At 39.6% G+C, this 18,344-nt stretch overlaps 2 protein-coding genes across 6 annotated transcripts; both read right to left on the reverse strand.

Moving 5' to 3' along the window:
- Nucleotides 1–1,066: 1,066 nt before the first annotated feature.
- Nucleotides 1,067–4,942, reverse strand: LOC144644383 (uncharacterized). The gene is made up of 2 exons (XM_078503858.1): nucleotides 4,011–4,942; nucleotides 1,067–3,524 (listed from the first exon to the last, which is right to left on the reverse strand). Exons 1-2 carry the CDS (start codon nucleotides 4,852–4,854, stop codon nucleotides 3,292–3,294), a joined length of 1,077 nt encoding a protein of 358 aa, XP_078359984.1. The 5' UTR covers nucleotides 4,855–4,942; the 3' UTR covers nucleotides 1,067–3,291.
- Nucleotides 4,943–7,234: 2,292 nt separating this feature from the next.
- LOC144644368 (uncharacterized) lies at nucleotides 7,235–13,812 on the reverse strand. 5 transcript variants are annotated; one of them, XM_078503839.1, is made up of 4 exons: nucleotides 13,706–13,772; nucleotides 10,589–10,662; nucleotides 8,321–9,268; nucleotides 7,235–7,828 (listed from the first exon to the last, which is right to left on the reverse strand). In XM_078503839.1, exons 3-4 carry the CDS (start codon nucleotides 9,156–9,158, stop codon nucleotides 7,626–7,628), a joined length of 1,041 nt encoding a protein of 346 aa, XP_078359965.1. In that variant the 5' UTR covers nucleotides 9,159–9,268; nucleotides 10,589–10,662; nucleotides 13,706–13,772; the 3' UTR covers nucleotides 7,235–7,625. The 5 variants fall into 5 exon arrangements, with proteins under 5 accessions (XP_078359965.1, XP_078359963.1, XP_078359966.1 ...); XM_078503837.1 differs by lacking the exon at nucleotides 10,589–10,662 and having other exon boundaries at nucleotides 13,706–13,812; XM_078503840.1 differs by lacking the exons at nucleotides 10,589–10,662; nucleotides 13,706–13,772 and adding an exon at nucleotides 11,732–11,938.
- Nucleotides 13,813–18,344: the final 4,532 nt, after the last annotated feature.

Genomic DNA, 18,344 nt, shown 5'->3' on the forward strand with positions numbered 1-18,344 from the left:
TCCTAGAATCTAGGTTTGGAAATCCTTTGCCCCCAGAGCCCTTTGTTTCCTCGTGCCAAGGCCCAGCCGGCTAAGAGAAACGAAAGGGCTATGGGGACGAGAATGGCCCCTCGCGAACCAATCTCGTTCCCAGCGCCAACGGGCTCCTCGGTCAGCGACCACACACCGTTTTGTTTCCAGCATTTCCAGGTAGATGGGCCTATAAGTCCTATAACCAGGGGGGCTTGTAGAATTTTATGGTATTCATAATGTTGGGAGTGTAGGACAACTGTGCTAGGATTAGCAGTCCCATGCTGATTTGATTAACTTCATTGAAACATACATACACACACACTGCATATGTCAACAAGGCTAATCCAAGCAACACGTGGGAAGTGGCCTAAGTGGCTTCATGACTCCCACAAGTCTCCTGCAGCTGTACGTATCTCATTGGAGAATGTCGGACTGCTAGGTAGAAGGTAAAAGAGGGTACCCAACAGGGTTCTCTAATCCCACCATCCCAACCAAAATACTCCCTCATTCCCATAATCCTGACGGCTGCCACTCCACGGGTAATAGGCTGTGCGCATGCGTACAGGTCTTGGCCAGGCTGTGGAGATGTGCCGTGTGACCATTGCATTCAGTGGTTTATTTTTGGTTTTAATGGGCTTATCCTGATCCCAACCATATTTTTTTAAGTCCCTTACCACAAAGATAAAAGGCCCTTTCATCAGGTGCAAACTTCAGGTTCATTTTCTGACTTTCTTGAAGTTGAAAACTTAATTTTCTTTCCCTGATATTAGTTCTTTGAAGTGTCGTTTCCCAATTTCCACCTAGTAAAATCGCCAATCCTGTGTCCCGTTAATAACTGCAATCCCAAAATCTCAGGCTTCCTTTTTCCTCCAAATTCCGGATCCCGCCCTTTAACTAAGCAAAATTCCAGATCCTGAAAAACCTATTAGGGACCCTCATCAAAAGTTCAACTCATGTTAGAATTATAGTTACTCAAAATTTCCCTCCAACTAGTGATCATTTCTTTCCATTTATTTATTTATTTCATTTATCTTTCCATTAATCAATCAATCAATCATTACTCAAATTATCTTTATTTTTCATATCTACAGTAACTAAAATCAGCATTTTATAAAATATGATAAAGAAAACTGATTTTTAGAAAGGATTGAATGAATAAGAGAGCTGGTAAACCATGTAAAAAAGATTTTTTGAGATAAATAAATGGGGCTACCCAAATACAATAATAATTATTTTGAATAACTTATGGTCTCCAAATTTCCTGGATGCTCTCTCCTCCGCAGAGGCTCCTTTAGTGGGGGCAGTCGAAAAACACGGGGGAGGAAGGCGAAAAGTTCTCTCCAGGTTCCGCGCGCTTACTTTTCACCTCTCCCCATTTCCCAGCCCGTACGGAACACGAAAGGGGCCTCTGCGGTGGAGAGAGTCCTCGATACCAAAAGGTTACTGTAAACACTCACAGATAAGCTGCACCCCTAATTTGGAACAAAACATTTTGGTTAAGGTGGCTGAATACAGTTTTTATGTGGCTCAAAGGCGCGGGCCACAATTTTTTTCTGCTTGACATCATTATTGCTCGCGCGGGCTAAAATGGCGCTAGCAACTCTAAACAGAAACGAAAAAGAGTTCCATCCGTTTTATTGCGCCTTACCACATTTGCATACAAAAGAAAACTTCAAAATACTTTTAGATAGGTCTTGAAACCTGGGATGGAAAACAATACGACAAAAAAGGTGGATAAACAACCGACAGAGAAGTTCTAATTCTGTCTTTCATTATTGGTCGCGACGCATGGCGTCATATTAGCGCGTGCTCGCACACGCAATTTGATTTGCTTCGGAGTAAAAGCCAGATTTTGATCCAGATCTTCTCGAAAACCTACCGTACAACCTATTATGAAACTTTCACAATTAAATTTAAGGGGTGAACCACGTCCACCACCAAAATTTTGAAAAAATCTGTAAGACAGATTTTGAGCTATTTTAAAAATCAGCAAAATATCACATTTTCCTATTTTGAATGATAAATGAAAGCCAATTTCTTATTTCTGAAATTTTGAGGTAGGGTCATATGAGTAGATTTTGAAAAAAACCCGTTTAAACTACTAGTGCCAGTCCCCTCTTAAGCACTCAGTCGTTCATTTAAGCTGTTTATTAGCATTTTTATTTTCCAAATATCGCATTAGATGGTTTTAGGATGTAACAAACAGTGATAAGAGAAAGACAAAACTTTTCTGGAGATTTTGACAGGTTGGACTGATTTGCCCTCTCAAAACTGTATTAAGCCACCTTAAATGGTGCAGCTTATCTGCAAGTTTTTACAATATTCTCTGTTTGATATTTACTTTAACTATTTTTTTCTTTTGTAATAAATGAATTAATAATTTATCAAATAATACATTTATCCAGTTATAAATTAAATAATAAATTAATTCAAAAATGCTATAAATAAATAACAAATCCATTAATTGTCCATGGCACTGCTTATAAATTTAGAAAAACAGAATCTTTAAAAATCCTCTTAGAAAACAGTTTGAAGTGTTTATAAAATCCCTGATTCTATAATTTATGTGTTTTTAAAATGCCAATGGAATCATTAAACTGAAGACAAGAAAAAAGTACTGTCCAGAGTCTTGACAGAGCAGAAGCTTGCTCTCTATATGTTTTCTGGAGTTGTCAAAAGGTTTCAAGAAGATGATCTTAGCGTAATGTGAAGTTGTTCAGTTACTTCCTTGTCCAACAAGCATGGGTAACTCTAAAGATTACGTTTGAAGTCACCTGTTGGCCCATTAGGCCAGTGCTTACATGTACATACAGTTTTCATAGCATGGACTAGGAGTATTTCTACTTCCCTCTGGAAGGGATGCTAGTCCATCACAGCTTACTCCCCAGCATTTCACTTGCTGGTCACCATTTACAGGGCTGTCATTAAGTTTCTAAGCATTACATTACATTACATTAAAGTTATCACTTATAGCATTTCACTCTGTATTCAAGTGTAACATAACACCAATCAACATCTTAACCGTAACATTAAGTGAACTCAGCTGTAATAGGTGTTACAGATAATGGCAGCCCTTAATGACAGCCCTGTATTTATACCACTGGGTCAAGAGAGGCATTGTGAGAGCAAAGTGTCTTCCCACGAACACAATATAATGACCCTGGCAAGGACTCGAACCCAAACCACTTGACCTGCAGTCCAGAGCACTAACCATTAGGCCCTCACATCTCCCATGATGCAACAAGCATAGTGACATAGCACAGTGCCATAGACAGTATTTTACATCTTTGTTTCATTGTTGGTTTCATCAACATTTGTTCTATTCATTTTTCTGATGTCCTCATTTTCTGACTCTCTTCTTAAGTAGTTTCCTAAATCTAATCCCTCTAGCATTTCATTATTAGGAATTCTACAGGTGACTGGAGGACTAATCAAGTTTAGACTTGCTTGTAATAGATAAAGAACAACAATTCCTGCAAAATGACCAACCAAGGCACTGGCTGTGGGCTGATCTGAAAGCAAAGTAAAAACAGAAAATATGAGAATCCCATCCTCCCGATAACAAATCTACAATAAAATAAAATAAAAAAATACTTATCATTTAAAACTCTGCTGAGAAGGAAAACCAATCGCATGTAAGATGACGCTTTTGATAACTATCATCTGATTGGCTACAGCACAATTAAAATGTCTAAGGCAAATCAAAGTGCTTGCGCTTTTCAGACTCAAACAGTAACAGTACGTGGATACTTCTTTGAGCCCTGGGGCCCGTTTCTCGAAAGTCCCGAAAAGTTTTCGCACCCGGAAAGCCATAGCAAAATCTCAAACCACAGCGGTTCCCATCATACAAAGTTCCAGGCCTAGACACTTCTTTGTTTTAAAGATACAGCTATCTAAAAATGTAATTTCTGACAAACCCCTATTGAGCAGCCAACTTCTGTTAGCAGCGACTCAACATGTCCCGAAGGTGACCACTTTATAGGGGTTAAAGCACTTACCTGGGAGTAGATATAGATCCATCAAGTGCCATATTCCCACCCAAGAAGCCACCACTCCAAAACCAAGTATGTATACAAAGACTTGCTCCAGGACCCGGCTCGACAACGAATGTGGCGGATTCAGTTTTCTTGTTGATATAAACTCACTCAACAAATAGCATATACTAAATACAGAGTATCCCAGAGTGATAAACGCAATCGATGCTGAAAGCTTGTCGTTTGGATGTTTCATTATCGTCACAATAAGAAGCCAAGTTCCTCGCCAATAGCTAATCACTGCAGCTCCGATTATGAACACCGTAACAAAACTATTTAACATTCGTGCAGAGATTTTAGCACAGGCAGAAATCTTGTTCCTCAAACAAAGTTTTACCTGAAGAATTTTCTTCGATGGATCAATGTGTCTCTCGCAGATGCAATATCCTGGAATGGCGATGAGAGAGTATGTAGTTTTCAAAGATAAAACGATTAAGAATCCAACAGCATGTGAAACACAGGCACTTGTTAGACTAGTAGTTGTGTAAAGATCTAACATCATCCAAAATCCTCTCCAAGATGCCACGATCAGAAAAGAAAGAGGATAAAAGAGAACAAGATACAATGTTTTTCGAATTCTCGCTTTCCTTTCATTTAAGAATTCTTTTAAATAATCCTCCACCAACATGATCAAGAATATAGCTCCAAAACTCGCTGTGAACGTCATCGAGGCACTGAGAACTTCATCGTCTGGAAACACGAACAAGTCTAAAATGTACCACGTTCCACGCCAATAATTCACGACTGCTGGTGTGATAAGACATAAAATGAATATCAAGTTGAGAAACGATAGCAACACGAAATACATCTTCCTTCGCCCAGGCGGCTTTTGTTCGTGACAGAAGTTACAGAGGTCGACAGAGGTCAAGGTTGTTGGCAGAGCCCACGGTCCTTTCGGTCAGCTTCAGTGTAACATTACAAGGTAGGTACTTCATATATGGTAATTCAAAACAAAATCCTCTGCATCTTACTACAAAAAGATTACCAAGTTTTTTTTTGTTTGTGTTTTTTTTTTTTTTTTTTATAATTTTTTTTTTTTTTTTTTTTAAAAAATTTAAGGGTTTGATCCCTTTTTGCTACAAATCCCGAAGTGCAACATCTGTGATGGCCTTCATTATCTGTGACGGGTTCTGTGACGCCGGCTGAGCCTAATCCGGAAATTTACTTACTTACCTTAACATTTGTGTGTGAGCAGCTGGATGTTTGAGACGAGAGTAACTAAATAATCGATGACGGTAATGGTCCTTATGACATGTTATGACGTTGACAACGGTGATCACGAGACGTACTCGTGACGGGAAAGAGTGACATGACATGTTCGTGTCAACTGTCACGACACGCTTGACTGTCACGCCAATCTTTTACTTAGCGTTAGTGATGCAGTGATCATTCATTTTTTGTAGTTTTTCGATTGGAATATAAAAGGTTCCAGAAACTTTGCTCCTAATTTCAAAGTTCAATAAATTCGAAATTGTTTATGGAGGAAAAGATGTACTTACGATGAAGGCAATGAAGACCGCATTACTGTCATTTCTCCTAGCTTAAAAATCGATAAAAACTTGAACTACGAATTCATTCATCGTGTCATGATTCCTGGAACTTGGTTATAGCTTGCTAGAAATTATCGAAAATTAACCTTTTCCCCATTTTAACCCAATTTGATAATCCTTGCTCAACTGCCCCGAGAGCTTCAAAACGTTCGAAACTCAGGTTTTCGTGCAGAAAACTTTAAAAAAATGGTTTACAGAAATCAAAACGAAAGTGATAAACAAAATTAAAGTAAAAACTTATGTTGAAAAGCGAGACGATCTGGGTAGGGTTTAGCCCAAGCGTTTCGCGAGAGATGTGGATAGCGTTTTTATACTGTTGTAGTTTTGGTATGGTTTGAAGAAGAAGAAAAACAGATAAACATGATTATTCTTTTCACCCCTTTATTTACTCTCATCCTTCTCAAGCTCTATAGTGTAATGCTCCCCATGTAATTCGTCAATGAAAACGCGATGGAATAGTATGGCCGCGCGAAGGATCTGGTAGCAATCATCATCATCATCATACTTATTTTTGGGGAAACCGGCGCAATGAAGATAACCCTATGTGAAGCTCTCAACCCGTATATATTTGTTTCAGACCACCACACCTTTGAACTCTCCGATAAGTGTGTGGGTCCTACTCAACGTAATTTACACCAAACGCTCAAGATGCGCAGATTACGGGGTCTACGTTGTTTATCTGGAACTATCATGAACATCGCTTGTATTACGTATTTGCAGTAGTCTTCCTGCAGACTTCTTGGCGCCACGTAAAAACCTCAAATTAATTAAATTAGATTTTGAGACTTTCACAGGGCTTTCGTAATTAGGTATGCAAAAACTTGCACCGGGATTTTCGGCGTGAACACCTGAACAAGGAAACAATATCCTAGCTGTACTGCGTACCTCGAAATATGTGATGATTGTCTAGTTTTGAGAATCGCTTCGTGCAGTCTAAACCGTAACTTCATTAAATTACACAAATGTCATCGATGCTGCCGAAAACAATCAAAAAACAAAAGTTTCATGTTATCGCATTTTCAAGAAAGACTAAAAGTTTTTGCTACAAACGAACAAAAGTGCGTGTTACGTTTGCAAAGTTAGCGTAAGGAACACCTGGGAAAGAATCCAAGTAGCCTGGAACAGTTTCTAACGAAAGAAAATATCGCTTAAATATATACTAATTTCCCTTTGAAGCGTCAGACTTTCTAAGCAGTTTTATATTGCAATTTTCACTTAGCAAATATCGAAGATATCTAAATATTTAGTTTTGGAATGGGAAGAAATTTGTTAAATAACAAGGATGACATGAGAAGAATTTTGACACCTATATTTACGGTCATCCTTCTCAACTCTAAAGTTTGCTCCCCGAGTTTTGTAATGTTTAAATGCGAGGGAAAATGGCCGGAAGTCTGATAACGATCTTCAGTTATATCCTCGAAAATCTTCGACAAACTTCGTGAAATCTTCAACGAAACATTCGCGAAATAAGGCCTTTGACACAACACTCGGGTAACTCTTCGGAGATCTTGGGTCCTTAAACATCCCCTGCTACCAAAATACAAGTTGCTCGAAGAGGGGACAAAGTTGCTCGAACTTATCCGAAAAGTTGAACCATGTAACAGTTGCAGATTCTTGTAAGGCAGCAATCTCCTCAATTATATTAAGACCAGAGAGTTGGTTAGGTCTTGGAGTCGAAGCCGAGATCTCCCGCACAACAGCTAGTCAGGCGCTCTACCAACTGAGCTAACCGGTCGGCGGTCAAGACGAGCGTCTCGCCCCCAGATTTTGTGCTCATGCTTTCCCTTTTTCGTTTCACACTCGACGGACTTACCGAAGCTTGGGATGTCTGTGGACAGGAAAGCAATCAGCTAATGGTCCAACTGGCAATTTTTTTCGTCATTTTATCATTTTTGTTCAGATATACAATCTAATTCGTGACTCTATCAACTGAACTCAATTGCTCAGTATTCTCAGAATTTTCACGATAGATTTCGCGGGAATATACGTACACTCGCTAAACACTCTTTAGGTTCATTAAGTTTAACAGTTATGGTTCCGCTTTGTTGTTTTCTTGTTTATTTGGTTCAGTTATCTTTTCCAAGTAGCTTCCCAAGTCAAACCCTTCTAGGCTTTCACTTTCATGAACTCTACAGCCTGCCGGTGAACCAATTATATTTACACTTGCTTGTAGAAGATAAAGACAAACAATCCCTGCGAAATGGCTGACCAGTGCACTAGCCAGTGGGTGATCTGAAAAAAAAAAACAACAACAACATCATCATCATGTATTTTACCCTCGGATTTCAGAGTAGCTTGTACAGCTAATATCTCCGAGCATTTCAACAGTACACAGCACGATGGGCAAAGACCAGACCACAACATCGGGAACTTCGTGCCCTACTCTTTACGATAAGTGTGTGGGTTCTTTTACGTCCCCTGCTGACCATATACCACTGAAGATGCAGGAGACGGGGCCTACGGTTTATCGTCCTTATCCGAGAAGAATAGAATATCTAACCATCGGATTTGCAGATGTCATTGCAAAGGCAGCATATTCTCCTCGATTGAGTGTTGGGACTCGAACCCGAGACCTCCCGCACGATAGTCCGGCGCTCTACCAACTGAGCTAACCGGTGGGCGGTAAAAACAGACACAAACAGGCGGACAAAAACAGGCTGAGCTATTCTGCTTGTATTTTGATACGGATTGCTCTAAAAACTGCATTAAAACTACAGTACTGACCTGGAAGTACATAAAGATCCATCAAGTGCCATATTCCTACCCAAGAAGCCACCACTCCAAAACCAAGGATATATACAAAGACCTGCTCCAGGGCCCGGTTCAACAACGAATGCGGCAGTTTTAAGGTTGATATGAATTCACCCAAACAATAGCACATAGTCACTACAGCGTAACCCAGGCTGATTAACGCAATCGATGAGAGAGGTTTGTTGGTTGGATACTTCATTTTGGTCACAATAAGGAGCCAAGTTCCTCGCCAATAGCTTATCACCGCAGCTCCGATTACGAACACCGTAACAAAACTGTTAACTATTCTCGTGGTGATATCAGCACAGGCAGTAGTCTTGCTCCTCAAACATTGCTTTCCCTTAAGAATACACTTCGATAAATCAATGTGTCTCTCGCTGATACAGTAGCCAGGACTGGCGATGATACTGGATGCAGTTTTCGTAGTTAAAACGATCAAGAATCCAATAGCATGTGAAACACAGGCACTTGTTAGACTAGTAGTTGTGTAAAGATCTAACATCATCCACAGACCTCTCCAAGATATTACGGTCATCAACGCCAGAGGATAAAAGAGAACAAGATACAATGCTTTTCTTGCTTTCCTTTCATTTAAAAATTCTTTTAAATAATCCTCCACCAACATGATCAAGAATATCGTTCCAAAACTCGCTGTGAACGTCATCGAGGCACTGAGAACTTCATCGTCTGGAAACACGAACAAGTCTAAAATGTACCACGTTCCACGCCAATAATTCACTACTGCTGGTGTGATAAGAAATAAAATGAGGATCAAGTTGAGAAGCCGTTTCCAAAATAACAAGAAAGACATTTTCGAGAGGGCGAAGAAATGCGTAGTTTTGAGTCAAGCGGAGATATTTTGATCCTCCTGGTCTAATATCCTTCGCAGCTCTACAATTTCTTGTTTTGTATTCGAAGAAACTGAAATGAGATATATTTAAATTAGGTCTAATATTTGTCGTATTTCGGACAGTCAAATATAATGGGCTTCCCCCGAATAATCGCCCTTCCTCTTAAGGCGGCTTCTTAATAGTACAGCGTTTCCCCAGGAAACTAGTGTTTTTGGGATACATCCGTCTTCGTGGAAATACTGGGAGAGACTCTGATTCTTCATATTATCATCCAATCATAAACTAAGCAGCTATCCACAAGTGCTTCAAATAGACGTCATGTTGCTTAGTGTTATAAAAATCAAAGTTTCCTGAGGAAAAACGCGTAGAAGCTTAAGCAGTGCATATATCTGATTAGGTTTGAGCTTATAGATGGTGTCATTTTTAATTTTCGCAATACTTTAGGAATACTTAAGGAATACTTAAGAGAAGAATTCTGGTGTCGAGAATGAGCAAATATTCGTAAACAAGGCAAAAGTCAAGACGATATGAATAGTTGTGTAGCACCACAGCTTTCAAAGCTCCCTATTTCCAACCGTCCTCGAACGTTTATTTCTACCTCTTTTGTGTTAAGACTGTTTAGGGCTCAGCAGGAGCACTTTTGTGTTGCTTGTCTATTGTTTGATTCTGATTGGCCAATCCCGAGTAAAGAACGTTGCAAACTGTGCAGGCACGCTTGCCCCCTAGCCTCCCACGCAGTCGTTCTTAGGGGCCATCGTGTTTCACTCGGATCGCCCCTAAGAACGACTGCGTGGGAGGCTAGGTTGCCCCTTTGTCGGATGATGTAATTTCTTCGATAGGTACCTAAATAAGACCTGGCGAAGTAAATGCCCCAAAAAATTTTTAAATAATCAAGTGCTTATAATTAAGTAGTCAAAATTTTTAGACAACATTCTGAGCCATTATATGGAACAAGGGTTTAGTCATGACGGTTGCTAGTTACAAATTATAAACACAAACTGAGTTTGTGTTTAATAATTTGTCAAATTTAAAAATAACAAATAAAAGAGACTAAATATATATCACTTTGAAGTTAATAGAGTATAGAAAATAATCTTATCGCAATTCACTAAGCATTTCTCATAAGGACGGTACTTGTCTAATGCACTTGAGTTGTCCAAGTTAAATTTGGCCTTCCGTTCCCCAAAAAGAAAGTCGTGCATTACTGGAATTGTTTGCTATTAAGAACCCGTGGAAGCTAAGTTTAAACTAAGATTAAGATTAGTCACGAATAAACTTAAATGTTTGTATAATTTTAACTTGGGTTTAAAAGCTGTCTTATTTGGCAAGAAGTGAATTAAAACTGAATCTTATCGTCTATGTGACGGCTAAAAACGGACTGAGCACTGACTTGCAGAGTTCTTTACGGAAAAGAAGAAATACAGCAGCCTGTTAAGATAATTCAACGCTGGCTTGTTGTCAACACTGTTCAAGCAAATCACAAAATTGGTGTGTAAATTAAAGTAACTTGACGGTTCGAAAATAATTCAACTTACGTGAATTTGGATCGAAGGACGATTACGCGCGTTACCCGCCAAGTACATCACTTAATTTCCTTGCTGGCTGTACGCAGGCCATTGTATTTCAACAAACTTAGTCGTTTTCCGCTTCAATTACCCTTTAGTTTTAGTCTGAACATACACATTCTCTTTAGTCTTCATCCATTTCTTATCAGTAGTCGGGAAAATTTATTATGGATAACAGTGAGGAACAAAGACCGGACTCGAGGAGGCGGCGGAAATCGAGCCTATCGAGACCATTACTTGTCACCAAAGCAGAGAACTCTAATATCATTTTTGTTAATCTGCTTTTCATCAGGCAACAAAACTTTATTATGGTCTACAGTCGACCTGATATAATGGACACCTGCTCTTACCGACACTTCGATCGCTGTTACCGGTTAGTCTTTTCTTTAACCCTACTACGTGTTGCAAACTCATGGTCATACGCCGTGACAACTACTGTGGAGTTCCACTGTCTAAAAGCTACAATATTCTCTTTTAATCTTCTAAACGTCCACTGATTTGTATATCGTCTGAATTAACAGACACTGATATCTTTTCGGGCACTTGCCGAGGAAATACAGTTTACTACTATATAACTTATTCATCATGTACTCCGCCTGCAGCAAGAATATCTCTATTTCGAAGGACACCAACTTCGTGATTGCACTATCGGATTGAAAATGACCCGTGTTCCCGATCGGTTCCCGACGGCGAGTTCTCATGTGACTTCATTTCGAGAAAACATCCAAGGACGATGAAGTTTATTTGGACGTTGTTGTTATTTCACAAGATTGTGTCTGAATTTTTGCCTGAATTTTTAAGCATTCTCGCCTAAATATCGACAAATAAAATCTCAGCATCTATTTAAGTTTCTGGTCGCGAAAAAATCTCGATTCAGTATTGATTATAGTACTTCCCCGTCTGGTAAATTGCTTAAAAATCAGGAAACACTACTCGTTCTTCAGTTATATAAACTAAGTAAAGTTTACCTGTGACCTGTAGCATATCACAAAGACTTGTGTTAGGCCCAATGAAAACGGCTATGTTCGCACTACTTTGCAGTGTTTCCCGGGCAGTTGTGATGGAAGCAGAAAAAAATATCGGTATACACGGTGTATGCAGACGATACGATGTGATATTGCACAGGCGCCTCAGTTGACCAATTATCACGTCAAAGAATTTTTTTTAATATAAAGAAGAAGAACATTAACTCGTTTATTACTATTTTTTTCGGTGTGTGTGGGATGGGGGGGGGGTGGGGGGGTGGGGTTGGGTGGCAGGCTGACTCTCAGAATAAGGGGGCGGATAACTCGCCTATGCGGGATCGAACCCTACGTGGAAACGGAAGACAGATATTCAGGCCCAGCCAGGGGGGTTGTGGGATACCCATAGAATATACGCCATTTTTTTGCCCTGGGATACCAATATACCTGAAAACTGAAAAAACGATGATACAAAATACCTAAAATTATTACCTAAAAGCCATGTTCGATAACAAAGGCTTGTGTAACTACTGGACGGACCATTATTTATTTGGAGAGGAGGGATCTAAAATTTTTCCAAGAGAAAATTATTTTTCATGTGTCGTTGTCTGGGTAAACAATTTTTTTCGGGCTGTGTCTTCCCTCAGACAATTTTTCCTTTGGTGTCCAGATAGTGGCCTTGGTTGGTAATTTATGTATAGAACTTAAAACAAAACACGGCCTTTTCCTCTTTTTTTAATTTTTGCAGTGAGCAGGACCTGCATGAACTACTTAAGTTGAACTTTTTATCCACTACGTGTTTCGTGTGACCAGTGCACACCTCATTTGATCAGCGAGTTTTACATCTATACAAAAAAGTAATTCAGGTTTTTCAATGACATTTTTTATAAGCCGCTTCCGATTGGGAATAGGTTGATGTGACCACAGAAGGGGCTGTGAGGCCCCTTTTCCTAGGGGGGTCTAGGGGCATTCTCCCCCAGAGAATTTTGAAATCTAGAAAATCGGAAATGCAATTTCCAGCATTCTGGGTATCAAAAAAGAGTGCTGTTGAAGATATATCATGATATAAATGGCTGGCTATATATTGTCATCAAACTATCTTTTTTCTCCTCCTTATGTCTGCGACAATTTTTTTTAGCCTTTTGCTCTTGCAAACGACTTTTTTCAGGATTTTTGTTCCCCTCCCCACCTCCAAAAAATAATGGTCCGTCCCTAATTAACAGCTTTGACAAAGTCAAAACCACCATTCATGACCACTCGCAGCATGCGCTCATTTGCGGACTTAGTGACGCAAGAACTGCAGATCTTTCATGATTTTTTTAAAAGTAACACAAGCACTGAAGATAAGACACTTTAAAAAAGAAAAAAGAGACACCAACATTACGCTTATATACAGAATACCAAACATTCAGGAAAAAAAATACTTAATACCCGTATTTCGGCAAAAAGATACTGAATACCTTGGTTAAAACACCCAAGATAACGTATACCCAAAACCCCTGGCCGGGCCTGGATATTCGAGAATCAGGAGTTCGAGTTAACAGCGACATAAAAAAAACGGAAAGCTGGTAAGGTTTAAGTTAGGCTAGCAATGATTTAGTCTCCTCCGCAGCCGATATTTGGGTCATCAAGCAATGCTTCTCTCACCGTGATTCGACGCTAACGGCTCAGTGCTTAAACCCGAGTCACATTCCTTTCATTTTGTTTTGACCCCAGTAGCTTTGACAGCTATCAGCAAAAAGGTGACAGTTGCTATTTGCCGAAAATCTGTTTTATTGCTTCACATTTTGAGCTTATGTTCCTGTTGTTCTTTTTAAAAAGGTTTCGTATCGGACGTGTGCTGGGGAAGGAAGCGTTGTGTGACGAGCCTAAACAACGGCTGTGAGGGAAACTAGCGATTATCAGGTCATCCACTTATTATCATTACTGCTGAAATAAATAGATTTCTTATAACGTATTGAAGTAACTGTTTTTACCTACCTACTAATGTTGACTCAGCCCTATCAGTCGTCTAATGACCGCCAAATGTTTTCCATCGAAAGATTCTCGTGCAATCCGCGCAAAGTTGACGCAATCGGCAAGTCTGCATGCTACTGAGTCTAAGACAATGACAACCAGACAGACAGCGGCGGCCAAGTCAAGTGGTACGTTTCAGTAACGCAACTTCACTTGTCGCCCCAAGAGAGTCTTGGATTCCGGATTCCGCATCGTGGATTCCGGATTCCAGTGACTGGATTCCGGATTCAATGTCTGAGGATTCCGAATTCCAAAAGGTGCGAGATTACGGATTCCACACCTTTTAAATCTGTTTTTTAGTGGTACCTCAACAGCAGATTACGCTATTTTTATAGCATATTCAGCTGTTAAGATGCGATGTCGTCTATTTTCTTCCTTTTTTTTAGTATATTAAATTTAAATATACGTAAAAATGTAGAGCGTAAAGCGAGAAAAAAATTCAATTCAATTACAATATTGATTACTTCGAAATTACGCACGTATTTCTATAGAACAAAGAACAGCCGGACTTACATTTATAATTCCATGCAAAAAGCTTAATCCCTAGCCTGTGTACAGCCGTCCCGCTCCACTAAAAAAAAAATCGGGAGGGAACCGTTCCCACCCCGATTTTTTGAGGGGGAGCGGGACGGCTGTACACAGGCTACTTAATCCCGTAAATACTGTTTCACAGTTCGATACGCTAACTTAGCTCGCAGTCCCGCGCATCAAGAATTTGAGTGAAGAAGCGTGGGGCATGCTCTCAGATACCGGAAAATGCATTTAAAATTAGAAGAAAATAAACGTTCAGCGCTTAAAATATTGCTGTAAAAATGATATATTGCTTAAAGAGGAGATGAATCGGGGTACGCAAATCCGCCGATCCGTGCCGTCAATTCGCCACTGTTCTCGTTCAAGTCCAAATCCGCATTACATGAAAACTTTGTGTGGTATAGATTCGCTGCAACGGAAAGTAGATGTTGCTTCTTATGCCAACTGTTTCAGAAGGTTCGTTTCACTGCCAGCACTTGTCAGTTGCGACAATTACGCCAACATACCGACGAAAACCGACCAAAGTGATTCGGACTTCGTTAAATATCTGTTGCAGGTCAAATTGGTTTTCAGGTTAAATCTGTTTTTAGTCGATTTCAACCAAGGCATTAAAATCTGTTTAATCGCTACTCTGAGTTTCATGCCTCATGCGAGGCAATCATCAGGGGACTGCCAGAAAAAACGGTTACATTGAAAGAAATTTGAAAATACAGAACAATACAATACATTGTGTGTCACATGTCACGTCACGCGGGAACTTTATCACTAGTTACATGATAAAGTTTTCCAGCAAGAATTTCCTAGCATGTCTGCAACACGATACGGGCTCGTTTCCGGTTTACATAAAATGAAACATTTCTCCCACAAACACAAATTACATCTCTTGGTAATATTCGAATAAGACCTAGGCTGTTTAACTTTGCACCACTTGATGTCATGCTTAGTGTTCTGATCTTTCAAACTCCATATATACTTGCAAAAAAACAAATTTGAAAACTAACTTTGGGACTTAAACTGATCTTACCTGATTTTTCTCCGGCAATGATACAGCGTACTATCTTGAGGACGGTTATTTAATTCAAGTGATGATGGGGAATATGCTTAAATGTGATGTTTCTAATACTTTGTTATGACATCTAGAATAAGGTTATTGGTTGCCTAAGGGGATCGGGTAGACCCTGTCCCAAGGTCTCACATGAATGGCTCGTTCCTTTCGAGAGAACAATGCCCCTTGTCCAAGAAATTAACAACATGAACTCTTACCTACAGTAGAGGACCAGTAGAATAAAGCATTCCGGAATCATGTAAACCACAGGTAGCCCAAGCTCGATATATGAGTACAATAAAGATGACCTTTTCATTGTTTCGTAATTCGATCGATTTGCATATTTATAAGGATTTGTATGGGGAAATAAATTTGACCGAAAAGAACGAAAAATTAACCGTTGAATTACAATAAAAATCAGTCACCTTAGCTCCTTTGCTGTTTCCCTTGTGTGCTGTGTGGTTTTTTAGCCGATTGAGCGCGATTCCAGTGAGTTATAGTTCCATTGCCTTCCTCTCTCTATATACCTTAGAGAGAGGAAGGCAATGGAACTATAACTCACTGGAATCGCGCTCAATCGGCTAAAAAACCACACAGCACACAAGGGAAACAGCAAAGGAGCTAAGGTGACTGATTTTTATTGTAATTCAACGGTTAATTTTTCGTTCTTTTCGGTCAAATTTATTTCCCCATACAAATCCTTATAAATATGCAAATCGATCGAATTACGAAACAATGAAAAGGTCATCTTTATTGTACTCATATATCGAGCTTGAGGCTACCTGTGTGTAAACAGGCCTATAGACTCCTTTCAATTCTGTGCGTTTTCTGTTGCTTTTAAGAAAGAAAATTACACTAAAAGACATTATTTTTTGTATTCATATTGCCAAGTTTAAAAATTCATTTAGTTTTCGACCATGACAACGGCGGTTGTCTTACAAGAATTCAAAATTAACGTGGCCGCTTGATCATAAATTTTATGTATATATCATATAGTTTATAAAATAGAAATAGATGAATGTTTCCTTTCTCTTCTCTTCTTTTTATATGTCAGTGTTATCATTTTAAGATTCTGGCAACGCGAGACATGTTTGATTATAATACCGGGCATTCTTTTAACTCTTGAGCGAACAAATTACACGAGTATAAAAGCAATTGTGATTCCCAGATTAGAGACCTCCTGAAGAAAATAACAACCCAACCTGGCTTTAAAAGAAGCGAGCAACAGACTGACGTAGCTTTACTTTCGCATCTGTGTATGTGGCGTCTGAAGGAGAGCGTTCAAAATTTCACTCCCGAAGTTTCCAGTATCAATTAATAGCAACTGTGAAGAACACTACTGCCAAATTCTAATTCGATTGGGAAAACACGGCCCCACAAGCTTCTCTGAGCTTTAAAAAGACAACCGTGTTTAAGTAAAGGTAAGGTAAGGTGATGTTAGAAAAAATGTCTCTTACACTATCAACGATCTAGAGTAAAACTGGAAATGATGAAAGCTGATTTAATTGAAAACAACGACACCTAATAAATTGCACATCGGTTTTGCCCCAGAAATTAACAAAAGGAACTCCTACATACACTAGAGGACAAGTAGAATAAAGCATCCGAGATCGGGATGCAACACCACGTTTCATTGCTTGTTTTTTTTTTCGACAATTCGCCAACATATCGCCGAAGACCGACAAGAGTGATTCGAACTTCGTTTATCCATGATCCGACCTTCCCGAAATAAAGAGATCGGAATCTGGGCAAAAACTGTCAGCTTATCAGGGGCACCCAACGAGAAAATTTTACTATAGGTTTCAGAACACCGTTTTTACGTTATAAGTGTCCTTTTTGTGCGGTTTAAAGCCTTATCTTTAAACGCTAAGAAAAGTGTATCTTTTCGGATACGCTAGCTGGATTTTCAAACTTCAGAAAGTTTTAGGAACGAAATATTATTACCCGAATTTACGAGCCGCTGTTGCCTTCTCGAAAATCGTAGCTGGCCTTTTTTCGTACCCAAAACGACATTTTTCTCTCTCAGAAAACAACAGGCATTACTTTCCCCATGTCACGAATGTTTGAGCTAAAGAGAACTCCAGTTTTCTCATCACACTTTAATCCGAAAATCGTAGGCCATTAATTATAAGTCTTCCGAACAGATATTCACCGAAACGGTCTGTTGGGTGCCCCTGGCTTATCCGCGATCTGCTGTACTTTCGAGATCCGCGAATCCGCTTGATGTATCGCAAAAAATCCACAATCCACTCTAAGTTAGAAATATACATTTGTTTTAGTGTTTTCTAATGCATCCTCGACCGGAGAGCCTGTTCACAGGCTAATGCTTCCCCATCTCGAATTCCGTACGTATTTCAATCTCCTCAAACGACAAGAAGAACCAGCTCGAACTGAGAATTTCTTGATCGCCGAATCGAAAGGGCGCCTGGGAGTCGTGTTTCTTCCACAGGGGAACTTCCTGGACAAAAATTCTCAGTGGTTTAACTTCGCCAGATTTCACCGTCAATCAAACTTACCTTTTACCGCTTTCACTATTACCGAATTTGTGGAAAATGTACAGGGATTTTCATCTGTGTCACAAGAATGGCGAGCTCCGCATGGAACCGAAAAGGATAAACACCTCCTGTGAGCATTGTTGACAGTTGAGAGACATTGCGTTACTCTTGGTATAAATTTCAATTTTTAAAGGTCAAAACGCAGTATGATAAAATGGTATTTTTTAACAAATAATGCATGCGCCCTACCAGGATGATCAAAGACCACAACACCGCCGTGTTGATTTAGAACTTGATTTGAATTTACTAACCAAATATCAAAAATTTACGTTCGCTTTCTGGTTTTACTTTCTTCCTTCCCATCATCCTTCGCGTCTTGCAATTTTCGCATAAGAGACGACTGGGGACGAGTCAGGTTTTTGTAGTGCTCTGATGGTAGATTCCGGATTCCACATGAGGCTGGATTCTGGATTCCACAGGCGGGATTCCGGATTCCAAAGGCCTGGATTCCGGATTCCAAGAGCAAAAATAT

Source organism: Oculina patagonica, chromosome 2 (assembly GCF_052425735.1).
Source record: "Oculina patagonica isolate OP01 chromosome 2, crgOcupat, whole genome shotgun sequence".
Classification (NCBI taxonomy): Eukaryota; Metazoa; Cnidaria; class Anthozoa; order Scleractinia; family Oculinidae; genus Oculina; species Oculina patagonica.